Raw genomic sequence first — 14,774 nt, 5'->3', positions numbered from 1 at the left:
CTTAAGCATATGCTTCTTCAGAGCGTTCTGGATTTACATCTCAGCTCTCCACATTCTAGTTGAAAGCAGATAGACACATCTTTTGCAAAGATTTCTAAAACAGTCACTCTCTACTTGAGCTAGCACAAGAAATATACAGATCTAGACAAAATAATAAATATATTATGTATGCATTTCCCTGCGTCTCTTTCCTCACCACTCTAAAGTATACCTTGTACTTAGGTCAGCACAGTCTAGGGAATCCGGGATCCTTCCTCTCCCCCCTCTCTTGCACCTGGGCTTCTGCTTTGAAACATGGAGTTTCTGTAGATGTAGTAAAGTGGTCACCAAAGGGTTAACTAAGTTTCTCAGGGTATCATGGATTGGAGCCGTGCTCCATTCCTCTCTTTTTCCTGTTTAGTGTGTTTTCCTGCACTCAATTATGTAGCTGAATGAAGCAGTACATTCCCAGTCTGCAGTACTGTAAGTATGGTATGTTTCTTGCATACTGAGCTGTCCTTTACAAAACTGGTCTTTTCTCCCTCTCCTTCTAAAATGGCTGGTGGGACCGAGGGCTGGCTCCAGGCACCAGCGAATCAAGCAGGTGCCTGGGGCGGCAAATGTAAAGGGGCGACAGGAGGTCAGGCTCTGGGGCGGCAATCTGCCCTTGCGGCGGCGGGAATTCGACAGCCGCTCCGTCACAGCGCGTTTCGCACTTGGCGGCAATTCGGCGGTGGGGACGTGACTCTTCATCGATCGGTGGTGGCACCATCACTCCACCTCCGTGTTCGGCAGGCAGGATTCTGCCTCCCTGTTTGGCTGCAAGTTGTGGGGTTTTTTTTGTCGCTTGGGGCGGCAAAAATGCTGGAGCCAGCCCTGTTGAAACCCTGTCTCTTATAAACTCCTATCCTTTCTCAGCTGACTCCCTAATCAGCCTCATCTGTGAGCAAACTCCCCATCCAGAGAATTTGTTGCTTAGTTACCTCCCCTCCTAAAATTCAGATTTGAAAAATTGATTGGCCCTGGGTGGTAGCCATCTCTTTGCCCAAGTGTACTCCATTTAAATAGGCAATCATCAGAGTTTAATGATCTTGTTGTTAGCCCTGTGTCACCAACCTCTGGAACTTGTTTATGATGAAGGTGAAAAGCAGGAAAGCAAAGATGATCAAAATGAATGTACACAGAGTTCCTAATCACAAACAGAAGTCATAAACTACATATAGATTCATCAGATCATTGCATCCTCTTTTTCAGAATTTTAGTGTTCTTGTAAAAGACCATACTTCATTAACAGCTAAAGAGAGCTAAGTCTCTTGTTAATTCTGCACTTGGTTTCATTTGATGGCTACCCTAAGTAAAGAAAAATCTGCTTCAAAAAGCAATCTAGAGAGAGTGAGTATGAAGCGTTCATAGCAGAAAACAGGGTTCAGTTTTCTTAAGGGCTACCACCAGATTTTACAAAAAGAAAAGGAGTAATTGTGGCACCTTGGAGACCAACAAATTTATTTGAGCATAAACTTTCGTGAGCTCAAATAAATTTGTTAGTACTTGTGGCACCTTAGAGACTCCTTTTCTTTTTGCGAATACAGACTAACACGGCTGCTACTCTGACACCAGATTTTAGTATGCAGTGTAGTTGTAGCCATGTCGGTCCCAGGATATTAGAGAGACAAGGTAGGTGAGGTAATATCTTTAACTGGGCCAACTTCTGTGGAAGATTGGAGGGACAGGAATCCAACCCAGCAGACAGGTCCAATAAAGGGTATTATTACCTCACCCACTTTGTCTATCTGATTTTAGTGTCAGTACCTGAATGTGGACTGAGCGATAGCATTCCACTGGCTTTTGAAGGATAAGCAGCACTTAGATATGCTTAGAAGACATTGGGGATCTTGCAATTCTTCAAGACTTTTCACTGTGGAACTGGGGTCTCCTAGATTTTCCACTCCCCTTCTACGTCCTTTCATTTCTGGTGCTTTTGTATACTTTGCAAAGAGCTGAACGTAATTTAGAACTTCCGTTTCTCTTCCCTGCATTAATGCTTCATACAAATGGCTCACTCCTCGCTGCTCTAAATTAGTGCGTGTTGATTGTGCATGTTTCTGAAGCTTCCTGTTGGTCACGTGTGTAATGTATCAGTCTACATTTTTAGACTGTGCTCATCATCATGGTATCTGAGCTGTTGGTATTTTAAAAGTGTCTTGGTCTTTGCTTTTTTCAGTTTCCTACTCTTTGTAAGATGATTTGGGTATGCCCTGTTTCTCATATAGTTTATGCTGATAAGTAGAGCTGGCTGGAAAATGGTAATTTTGTTCAGAGGATTTCTAAATTTGTACTACTTTTGATTTGGAATGACAAAATATGTATGCGGCCTCAGATTCACACTGGTAATTTTTGCCTCAATCATTCCATGTCTTCAGGCTGAAGATTAGCTCATGGCTCCTGACTTGCAAGATGCATACTACTTTTGGACTCTCTTTTTGGAGCCTTTTGGACTCTCCACAGCATATTTACAAAATGCCCAACAGTGGTACTGGCCCACCTGAGAAAGCAGGGTATTCACATCCACCCCTGTGTGGATGTCTGGCTGATCAGACGCAAATCACAGCAGTAGACAGTGATGAGGCTGGAACACTCGTTATTCCTAATCACTCAGCTGGGCCCTCCTTGTGAACCTATGAAAAATCATTGCTCACCCCATCATACACAATAGAGTTCAAAGGAACCATGATTGACTCCAGATCAGAAAAGGTGTACCCACTGGAGGACAGGTTCCAGTTGTTAAAATATTAATTCTCCAACTTACCGTATATACTTGTTCATAAGCTGAATATTTTTGGTAAAAAAGTGATGCATCAAAGAGCAGGGGTTGGCTTATAAATGGGTCTACACCAAAATTTGATGATTTTAAACTCTGTGAAATCATTGAGTTGAATATCTAATACATTGTCGTTTTGTTTATTTGGAGCGTCTGCAGGCATGGAGCCCCTCATTTCCCTGTGGCCGCGGTTCACCATTCTCAGCCAATGGGAGCTGCAGGAAGTGGCGCCACTTCCCACAGCTCCCATTGGCTGGGAATGGCGAACTGCGGCCACTGGGAGCTGAGGGGCTCCATGCCTGTGAATGCTCCAGGTAAACAAAACATCCCGACCTACCAGCGGCTTACCCTGATGGGCCGGGAGCTGAAGTTTGCCAACCCCTGAAATATAGGGTCGGCTTATGAAAGGGTCATACAGTTTTTACTATTTTTACCTATCCATCTTGGGGGGTTGGCTTATCAACGAACGGGCTAATGAACAAGTATAAATGGTATATAAAATCAGACTGCAATTGAATAGATTTGTCTTGCAGTGTTATGTCACATTGGCATGATTGTACTTGAGGGTGTTTGCTAGACTTATAGATTCATAGATACTAAGGTCAGAAGGGACCATTCTGATCATCTAGTCTGACCTCCTGCACAACGCAGGCCACAGAATCTCACCCACCCACTCCTGCGAAAAACCTCAGCTATGTCTGAGCTATTGAAGTCTTCAAATCGTGGTTTAAAGACTTCAAGGAGCAGAGAAGCCTCCCTCAAGTGACCCATGCCCCATGCTACAGAGGAAGGCAAAAAACCTCCAGGGCCTCTTCCAATCTGCCCTGGAGGAAAATTCCTTCCCGACCCCAAATATGGTGATCAGCTAAACCTTGAGCATATGGGCAAGATTCACCAGCCAGATACTACAGAAAATTTGTTCCTGGGTAACTCAGATCCCACCCATCTAATATCCCATCACAGGCCATTAGGCCTATTTACCATGAATATTTAAAGATCAATTAATTACCAAAATCATGTTATCCCATCATACCATCTCCTCCATAAACTTATCAAGTTTAATCTTAAAGCCAGATAGATCTTTTGCCCCCACTGCTTCCCTTGGAAGGCTATTCCAAAACTTCACTCCTCTGATGGTTAGAAACCTTCGTCTAATTTCAAATCTAAACTTCCTGGTGGCCAGTTTATATCCATTTGTTCTTGTGTCCACATTGGTACTGAGCTTAAATAATTCCTCTCCCTCTCCTGTATTTATCCCTCTGATATATTTGTAGAGAGCAATCATATCTCCCCTCCACCTTCTTTTAGTTAGGCTAAACAAGCCAAGCTCCTTTAGTCTCCTTTCATAAGACAAGTTTTCCATTCCTCAGATCATCCTAGTAGCTCTTCTCTGTACCTGTTCCAGTTTGAATTCATCCTTCTTAAACATGGGAGACCAGAACTGCACACAGTATTCCAGGTGAGGTCTCACCAGTGCCTTGTATATTGGTACTAAAACCTCCTTATCTCTACTGGAAATACCTCTCCTGATGCATCCCAAGACTGCATTAGCTTTTTTCACGGCCATATCACATTGGCAGCTCATAGTCATCCTATGATCAACCAATACTTCAAGGTCCTTCTCCTCCTCCGTTACTTCTAATTGATGCATCCCCAACTTATAACTAAAATTCTTGTTGTTAATCCCTAAACGCATAACCTTACACTTCTCACTATTAAATTTCATCCTATTACTATTACTCCAGTTTACAAGGTCATCCAGATCCTCCTGTATGATATCCTGGTCCTTCTCTAAATTGGCAATACCTCCCAGCTTTGTATCATCCACAGACTTTATTAGCACACTCCCACGTTTTGTGCCGAGGTCAGTAATAAAAAGATTAAATAAGACTGGTCCCAAACCTGATCTCTGAGGAACTCCACTGGTAACCTCCCTCCAGCCTCACAGTTCACCTTTCAGTAGGACCCGTTGTAGTCTCCCCTTTAACCAATTACTTATCCACCTTTCAATGTTCATATTGATCCCCATCTTTTCTAATTTAACTAATAATTCCCCATGTGGCATGGTATCAAACATCTTATTGAAATTGAGGTAAATTAGATCCACTGCGTTTCCTTTGTCTAAAAAATCTGTTACATTCTCAAAGAAGGAGATCAGGTTGGTTTGGCACGATCTACCTTTTGTAAAACCATGTTGTATTTTGTCCCATTTACCATTGACTTCAATGTCCTTAACTATTTTCTCCTTCAAAATTTTTTCCAAGACCTTGCATACTACAGATGTCAAACTAACAGGCCTGTAGTTACCAGAGTCACTTTTTTTTTTCCTTTCTTAAAAATAGGAACTATGTTAGCAATTCTCCAATCATACGGTACAACTCCTGAGTTTACAGACTCATTAAAAATTCTGCTAATGGGCTTGCAATTTCGGGTGCCAATTCCTTTAATATTCTTGGATGAAGATTATCTGGGCCCCCCGATTTAGTCCTATTAAGCTGTTTGAGTTTCGCTTCTACCTCAGATATGGTAATATCTACCTCCATATCCTCATTCCCATTTGTCATGCTACCATTATCCCTAAGATCCTCTTTAACCTTATTAAAGACTGAGGCAAAGTATTTGTTTAGATATTGGGCCATGCCTAGATTATCCTTAACCTCCACTCCATCCTCAGTGTTTACTAGTCCCACTTCTTCTTTCTTAGTTTTCTTCTTGTTTATATGGCTATAGAACCTTTTACTATTGCTTTTAATTCCCTTTGCAAGGTCCAGCTCTACTTGACTTTTGGCCTGTCTCACTTTATCCCTACATGTTCTGACCTCAATAAGGTAGCTTTCCTTGCTGATCTCTCCCATCTTCCACTCCCTGTATGCTTTCTGCTTTTTCTTAATCACCTCTCTGCGATGCTTGCTCATCCAAGTTGGTCATATGAGATTAAGTCTCTTACTAGTTGTTGTTTTTTTTGTACTGACAAAATTCATTATTTATCTGAAGTAAATTATCACACATGGCTGCTGGCTCTGTAGCAACTTAAAGCTTTTTTCCACACTAGAGATTGTTAATGTGGTTTCATTGATTTTAATAGACCTCTGTTTGTGATGAAATATTTAGAATATGAATATTATCAGTACTCTGAATAGGAAGCTAATGGAGAGCTGGCAGTTACAAAAAGCAATGAAATTGAGCAGTAGGAGAAATGTATTTGGCAGCACAATCAGTAGAGGGTTGTCAGTTTTTTTTCATTGTGAACTGCCTTTTTGAAAGATTTATAACAGGACATTTTAATTGTCTTCAAAGTTAAACTTGGCATGTAGATTCTTAGACATGTGGCAAATTTATTTTTGCAGAATTTAATTTAAATTAATTATTTTGGAAAATACACCTCTTTTTCTTGCTCATGACCATAATCTGATTAGGGTATTGTATTTATTGAAAAATGAATTTTTGCAACATGCCACACTTTTATTCATACGATGTCCTAAGACAGCTTGAGTGCCACTTGAATGGAATTGTTTGTAGTAAAATGAAAGTTTTTAAATAGATTCTGCTATTGTTACTGTTTTCCTGACTTGGCTTGAAGAAAGCAGAAGACAAAATGGAATAACAAAATAAACCATATTTCAAGATAAAACTTTTTCTGCTAAATAATAGTGAGCAGCTGATAAATGTGGTGATTTAAAGTCCCATCTACTTTGTAATTACCTTCATATTGGGAAACCCAGTTACAACATGGTAGTCCTCTAATATATTAAAACATAGTGTTGGTTATGCAGCATAGACAGGGAGAGAACCATGTTGTAGCACTGGACGTCAGCAAGGCTGTAGAATAGTTCAAAACTAAGGTAAGTCTGTCATGTCTTCACTGCAAGACTAAACCTCATTTTCACCTAGTAAAGGGACCCCATTATGTTATGCCACCACATGGTGGTGGTTAGCGTAGCCAGACCCATCTTTTTTTTTTTTTTTTAGCTCTTGGGGAGAGGAGATTAAGATCCTTTTTTAAAACAAAAAGTCAGTTAATTATGTTTCCCTTTCAGCATTGTGGTTTTACAAAGCAATCATTATTTTAGTGCTGAAGGTGTGAATTATTAGCTGCTACTTGGTTTACTTTTATAAAATATACCCAATCAATGTAGTTCAGAATGCAGGTGCACAATCTCTCTCTTGTGCATAGACTTCATATCAAAGACAAAAGTGAAAGGACAATACCCCAAAAAACAATTCTCCACCCTACCTTCCCCAATCACCACCTTACATTAGAGTGGGCCTTGTGCAGCCTTATCTAGCCCGAAAGGATTAAGAGTTGAGAATGTTGTCTTTATATACAAATTGCAAGTTGGCCAGTTTATCATAAATAAAATGGCTTCATTAATAAAAATGCACTTTAACTTAAATGTTGCTTTCTGTACTTTCTAAAATGTTCTTTCCAGTGTTCTTTTGAATTTCTCCTCTTCTTCAGTCATTTAAAGTTGCCAGTGTCTCCCTTCTTCTGACATAGTACCTACCATCCCAACAAGCTCTGACTTCCCTCCAAATTTATTTGACCTTTTATTTAAGTTGTTGACTGCCACCTTCCCCGATAAATACTGTTGATAGGAGTAAGTGGAATGGTGGAAAGTTACAGGGGAAAGAGGGAGACTTATCTAATTTTCAAGTAATGGAATAAAAGTACTTATTTTTGAGTGGTGTGCCCATCCCTTTTTGTTCTGGTTGGATGCATTGTAAAAAATTGACTCTCTAAGATTTGTTACTTGCATAATGACAGGTTTCAGAGTAGCAGCCGTGTTAGTCTGTATTCGCAAAAAGAAAAGGAGTACTTGTGGCACCTTAGAGACTAACAAATTTATTAGAGCATAAGCTTTCGTGAGCTACAGCTCACTTCCCCCCTCAGGTATTTTTTGCGGGGGGGGGGGGTGGAGTTAGCTTTCACCCTTGGAAATTTCCTCCTGAGTATGCTCCAAGGGTTTGACTACCTACGCATCCTGCACCCCCATCCCCTGCTAGCCCAAACTGACTGAAGTCAGTGGACAGCTGCTGCACTCTTCTGGCAATAAACCTGACTGCTACCATTTAAAGGAACAGTGATAGAAGCATGGGTTACATATGCGTAGCTGGGTATTACAAAACTAATGAACCTTAGTATGCAGTAAAGTAAACCAATTTTTCAAAATATGGTGTATAGTGGTTTGGGTTTTTTTAAAATCAGTTAATTCTGTACTTTAGAAAAAGAAATAACCTCACATAAGAATTTATGAATGATTTACTTTTTGCTGCTGTTGTGCTTTCCCACTAACAGATCTGATTTTGTGCCTTTACTCATGTTTCAGAAAAATTGTTACCTCTTTCCAGAAAAAAACACTCTCAGAGAAGAGAAAGCAACTCATTGCTCTCTTGCCAATTTTGGTTACAAAGGCTATAGACTATTTTGGAAATAATGTCAGATGTCAACCTTCCAAAAGATTGTGTCCTTTTTTCTTTACTAATGGATCTTAAACTTCTTGGTTGTGTGCTATCAGTGCTATCAAGGCAACTAATATAACACTTTTAATTATCTTCCACAGATCTGAAGAGGGAAGCCAGTATCTGTCACATGCTGAAGCATCCCCATATTGTTGAATTATTGGAGACATACAGTTCAGATGGAATGCTTTATATGGTTTTCGAATTGTAAGTTTCTTTCTTGGTTTTTATCATGGTTATTTGAGTAATGACTAGAGCTGGACAAAATTTTTCAAGTGAATAATTTTTGCCAAAATTACAGTTACAGGGCAACCAGAATTATTTGTGAATTCATGTAGAATTCAGTAAATAGTTTTGGCTTAAAAAAAAAAGGAATTTTTTAAAAGTCAAAGCATCTTTTCAACATTTTCAAAACAAAATGTTTCATTTTGAAACATTTTTAGAAATGTTGCTGGATTTATTTAAAAAATAAAGGGTAAAACAACTGGAAATGAAAAGAATCAACAAAGAAAAAAATTGCTTAGCTGAAACAAAACCATTTTTTAAATTTGTTTGGTTTGGCCTGCAAACTGAAAAATGTATTACTTGCTCAGCTCTAGTAATGACATATATGTTAAGCATAAAACATTATAATCTAAATCATTCCCAATTTAAATTTTGGTTGTAGATTTAAATTGAGATTTCTCAATTCTTAGTGAGTAGTTCAGTTTTTGATGACACTTTCTTTTAAAAGCAGCATGTTTTAAGTATAAAAGTTAGTTTTGTTTGTTTGCAATGCTTCCTTGAGAGGTATGCAACAAAATTATTCAGTTGAATCATCGTCCAAAAATTGATCCAAATTCACTTTACAGCAGACTGTTTCTAAATTATTTTTTAAAATTGTACCTGGAAAAAAGCAATTGGACAACATTTTTCAAACCTAGATATCTGTTTGTCTCTTCAATACATAGATGGCACCTGCATATGTGACCTGATTTTCTAAGACATTGAGTACCTATAGCTCCCATTGACTTCACAAGTAGATGAGGTTGCCCAGCACCTTTGAAAAATTAGGCCACGTGTTTAGGTATCAGAGTCTGAATTTAGGAGTTTGACTTCAGTTTAGGCACTCCAGTTTGAAAATATTGGCCGTTTCTTATCAAAATTAAGGCTATAGTACAGATCGGTATAAACTGCAAATTTTCACATTTTTTTTCAGAGGCTTTGAATTAGTTGTGCTCAAACACTTTCAGGACTTCACACTTCTATCAACAGACTTGAGAGCAAAACAGACGTTTACAGTAACTCCTCACTTAGTCGTCCCAATTAACATTGTTTCATTGTTTTGTCGCTAATCTACTGGAGAACATACTCGTTTAAAGTTACGCAATGTTCGCTTATGTCTTTTGGCCGCCGCCTGCTAGTGGGTGGGAGATTGGAACCAGGGTGAGCTGGCAGCCCCCCATCAACTCCCCTCCACTCCACCCCACTCCCCCAGCGCCTCCTGCCTGCTGACAGGCCCCGCAGATCAGCAACCCTCCCCCCCTGCGCCGCCCACCCGCAACAATCAGCTGTTTTGTGGTGTTCAGGAGGCTATGGGGGGGATGGAGGAGCGAGGACGCAGCGTACTTGGGGTGAGGGGGGTGGAGTGGGGGCAGACCTGGGGCAGAGCTGGGGGTTGAATACTCCCTGGTGCTTTGGAAAGTCGGTGCTTCTGCAGTTGTGCGTGCACCGTCCAGAGAAGGGAGTGATGCGCTTCAGTGGGATAGCGTGGATTCATCATCACGTTCAGTTTCCACAGGGAAGTGTTTGCAGCCATTGCTGGGCTGTTTCTCCTCCCTCCCATGGTGCTGCCTTGTAGAGTGTGAGGCTACATTAACAACATGTTAACATTTGAGGGCTCAGCCAAGTGCTAGTTCATCATTTAGCAGCAAGGCATTCCCTGGGAAATATCCCACCTAATATCAACACAGTTGCTTTAGGAGAAGCTCAGGGAGCTCATGAGCAGGTCCCCAGACAATCCTCTGATTAGAACTTGTTTAAACTTATACGATATATGTATATAATGTCTTTTATCTGGCGAAAAAAATTTCCCTGCCGTCTAAACCTCCCTATTACATTAATTCTTATCAGGAAATTGGATTCGCTTAACATCGTTTTGCTTAAAGTTGCATTTTTCGAGAACATAACTACGTTAAGCGAGGAGTTACTGTACATAAAAATGTAGCTTTACATTTCTTTGTATTCTCAATGTAGAGCTAAATGGGCAGGGAAGACTGGTCTTAGCCTCCAACTTGCAAGTGACCACAGGAAACAAGACACATAATTAGGGCATGATATTAGCATCACACAAATTTCACCATTATTAAAATAATTGGTTTTTGTGGTTTGTCATCACATATTAGACTATTAATTTAAATGTGTAACGTCACGAATGTATATAAAATCCCAAAAAGCAAAGAAATGAAGCAGAAACTGTAATGTGTACTTACCTAAAATGAATTCCTGCAAACTTTCAGCAACTGTTGAGACTACTTTTTCTGTCCACTTTTGACATGGTTTTTTTTTTTAAATGTGAGGGAAAGTTTTGCTAACATAATGAAAGTAAGTTTGTAAAATGCTGTTACCTAATGGTGGGAAACACTTTTTCAAAGTGGGAAAGTTCATAATCGGATGAAGATGACAAAAATTACACTTCATTTGTTAATGTGTGTCTACCTCCACCTACTGGTTAGAAGAGATGTTACTCAGGAGTCTGGAGTGGTATAGGAGTATTCAGTTTTCAAATATACAAATACATTTCTGTTAAGTACAAATATTATATGGGGGTTTTGGATACAAAATAAAAACATGGAAGTATTTCTTTAAATCCCCTGTAATAGGGGTGGCAGTACTATTCAGTGCTGGGTGTGAGGTTCTTAGCAGGGTGCACCTAGGAACAAGCGCCCCCCAGTTAGGAATCTGTTTATTGGGTGGGTTCTGTATTTTGTATAATGGGGGAGCAGGAAGGATGACAAAAGGGGAAATAAATATATGGAAACATCCTTTTGACTTTAGTTTGAGGCATTGTTCATAACTCTAAAGCTATAAATTTTCAAATCATTTGTGAGCATTTTTTTGTTTTTATGTTACTGGTTTTAAAAAAGAAATAAAAGTTTACTGAGGCAGTTTAGATACTTCTGTTAAATTATAATACAGTTTCACCTCATATGAAAATATGTATTTGTTTTTTTTAGTTTGAAGATAATCAGTTTTCCCATATTGATTTATGGAAGAGCTAAGAAATAATTTTTTTCAGCAATTTACAATCTTCTTGCTCAACAATAACTTTTTTTAAACGACTGAGCCCCCCTAGACATTTTTGTTATGACTAGTTCTCATCAGTTAAGTCTGATAGCTAATTTGGCGGGGGGGGGGACTCAGTTACAAATGGTAGAAAAATCACCTCTGAAAAATGCTAAATTGAGCATTTTCTACAAGTTTATCAAAGCCTGCAGAGTTTGTCCTCTGTTCCAAATGGTAGTATCCCTTCCTAGTCTGACCAAGGACTGGTGAGCACAGGAGTTATGGTTTTTAGGTTTTTGGGATGATATTCAAGAGGGAGGGAACACACACAGAGTAAAATAATGCCTTTGCTTGCTCTACATCTTCTCTAAATCCTTCCAGGTTCACCTCTTCTCCCAATCCTGTATACATAGAACAATGGGGATTTCATTTTCTCTCTAACCACTCCCCTGCACGCACATGCCATGCATGTACATATGCTCTTGCCATCTGCTGTTTTCTTTGTCTCCCTGCATTTTATTGATCCATGTTTATGGTTTAGGCCGCTACTGGTCTACCCTGCTTACAGTAGATCAAGCCACATAATTTCAATGTGTTGACACCCCCACCAATATCTAGAATTGGACTTCACATATGTGCAAATGGAATCACCTCCATGTATGATATGGTTATCACTGATGACAAGAATCAGAAGGTAGAAGGACAGTAAAGATGGGGCCTAAGAAATCAGTGCCTTAGATTGTTTTTTTTTTTTAAAGCCATTTCTGTTAAATTATGGTATGTTGATTGCAAAATATTTTTTCTTTCTAAGCAATAAATTACATGCAGTACTGATGTGGTGCTTTATTTATTCTGTAAAAGTCCCAAAGCATGGGCCAAGGGACTTAGTTACACTATTATAAAATGATTATGTAAACCTTAGGGACGCTCATTGTGGTAATTAATAGGGATTTTAAAAAACTGGAAATGGAAACAAGGGTTTACATCTATTTTTACCATTCCAGTAGCTCAGAATTATAGTACAAACACTCTTAATTGGCTTTTTAATTACATAATCTTATTGCTATTTAATATTAATATACAAAATCTTCACTGTGAAATAGTTAGGTTTGCTACACACACAACATAGCTGACTCAAATCCAGAATGGAAGGAAATGAAAAGAGAAGTCACCTAAAAATATATACCCTGTCGTTCATCCATAGACATTCCGTACTGTCACCACAACTACTGTACACTGCATGTGCTGTAACTGTAACTCCTCCCTTCCCTCTAGTGTCCCTTTTCCATATACTCTTTGCAAAAGTACACAATCCTAACACTATTTTTTGTGGATGTTTAGTGATGTAATGTGTTGTGCTGGTGGGGGGTGGTAGTTTGCGAAAGATGGGTAATGGAAGGCTGGCATCCATAGCAAGTTAAGATTGCGGTGTGTGGTGTGCAGTATATGGTAGTTGTGGTAATGGTAAGGTGTGTGCCAATGGGTAGAGGAAATGAGGAGGTTTACTGTTTGGTCATGAGACACTGTACTCCATGTTCTTCACAGTGATAATATGATATAATTATGGCATAATTGTGATATATTTTGTACGAGGTGGGTCATTTGAGGTGTCATTTGAAAAGTTATGATTTGCTGAATGAATATCCTATTTATATGTATGTATCATTTTTGTATCTGAAGTTATGAATATTGACTAGGGATCTGTATTTCAAATGGGCTTACTCTGGAAAACACCCACAGCCAGCCTTTCAGGTATAACAATAAAGAGGCCAGACGGGGCTGATGGCCCATCAGCAAAGACAATGGACTCTGGAATAGCAGAAGGCAAGGGAAAAGGATGAGCAAGGATCAAAAAAGAGCCCAGGGACGTATGGTAACCCTATTTTTTGTGATCTCGCAACCCCCCTACAATAGCCTGTGACCCCCTTTTGGGTCAGGACCCCCAGTTTGAAAAATGCTGCATGAGGCCATGCAGGAAGTACACTTACTTCCCTGCAGGCCTGATACTTGGGAGAAGATTGTCCCAGAGGGTCTGACGATATTTTTGGAGTGGTGGTATTATGGTGGTTGATTGAGATGGAGTAAGGAGTTTACAGTGCTCTCTACGTGGAAGTGAGTTAAGCTTATGAAGAACTCCCAAGAAAATTCTAAAGCTTGTGCTGATGAAGACCTAGAGTCATAGAAGTGTCTGGCTGGAAGGGATCTCGAGAAAGCTTCAAGCCCAGCCCCCTGTGCCGCGGCAGAACGAAATAAACCTACACCATCCCCGACAGGTGTTTGTCCAACTTTTTTTTAAAAGCTTGCAGTCATGGGAATTTGGCAATCTCCCTTGTATAAAAATATCATAGTTATGCCATAATCATATAACAGTATGAAGAATATGTGGGACTAGTGTCACAATATGTATATTAAAAACAATTTCCTAACAGAAAATGCAGTGCAGACAGAGCCTTAATATTTAAGATAATGAACACAGTAGAACTGTGCTAGGAGCAACTTGTGAATAGACCCTAAAATTGATCAGTACTCTAGAACAGTGTTTCTCAAACTCTGACTCCTTTATATTTGTAGATGTACTAATGAAATTACTTAAGACAGACTGATGATTCAACACGTAGAAGACACAGCCCACATTGAAATGTTACATAAAACATAGTGTTACTCAAAGCCCTGCTACAGAGTGTTTCCTATTCCCTATATGAACACCATCTCATGCCATCAAATATTTGAGTGCTGGGGTTATACAAGGAAGTGTTGCCTTTCAACTACCCTGACACCTTTCTTTCCACATCATCAATGTGTGTCTAGGACTCTAGCTTGTGCTTGTTTTTGTCTTAATCAAAACAAAAAATATACATTTTAATAGAATGTAGCATACGTTGGTTATTTTCAGAATTTTTAGACAATATTGCATGCTTGGACATCAAGGTGTTCTGGTGTGGTGTTGACATGGCCTATCCCAACCTAAAAAAAACTGGGGGTTAAGACTTCTTGCACCTCTATATTTTTCCAATATCTCAAGTCCTTAATACCCTCGTAAAATACAACTTTCACGTAGTGAATCCCTCTGGTTTCTGCAAAAATTGTCTTTTAGTTGAAGTACAGGTTGAGATGTTGCTCTAATGATTGGTTTACTGTCTAAGCACATTTAATTTTCTGGGGTTTGCCATAATTGAGACCAAGATTCCATCTAACAAACTCCACAGTAACAAAGACTTTCATAATAAATTTTAAACTTCAAATTCAGCTCTTA

At 39.3% G+C, this 14,774-nt stretch overlaps 1 protein-coding gene across 15 annotated transcripts in view; it reads left to right on the top strand.

The window, feature by feature from the left end:
* The window catches only part of CASK (calcium/calmodulin dependent serine protein kinase), a 407,176-nt gene that overhangs the window by 155,909 nt on the left and 236,493 nt on the right, over positions 1-14,774 (top strand). For all 15 annotated transcript variants that reach the window (XM_038393382.2, XM_038393424.2, XM_038393399.2 and 12 more), the window contains exon 3: positions 8,359-8,464. In XM_038393382.2, the coding sequence (XP_038249310.1) occupies positions 8,359-8,464 (106 nt within the window). The remainder of the gene's footprint in view (positions 1-8,358; positions 8,465-14,774) is intronic.

The sequence above is a fragment of the Dermochelys coriacea genome, chromosome 1, assembly GCF_009764565.3.
Source record: "Dermochelys coriacea isolate rDerCor1 chromosome 1, rDerCor1.pri.v4, whole genome shotgun sequence".
NCBI classification, from domain to species: Eukaryota; Metazoa; Chordata; order Testudines; family Dermochelyidae; genus Dermochelys; species Dermochelys coriacea.
This window is presented reverse-complemented; position numbering and strand designations above follow the sequence as displayed.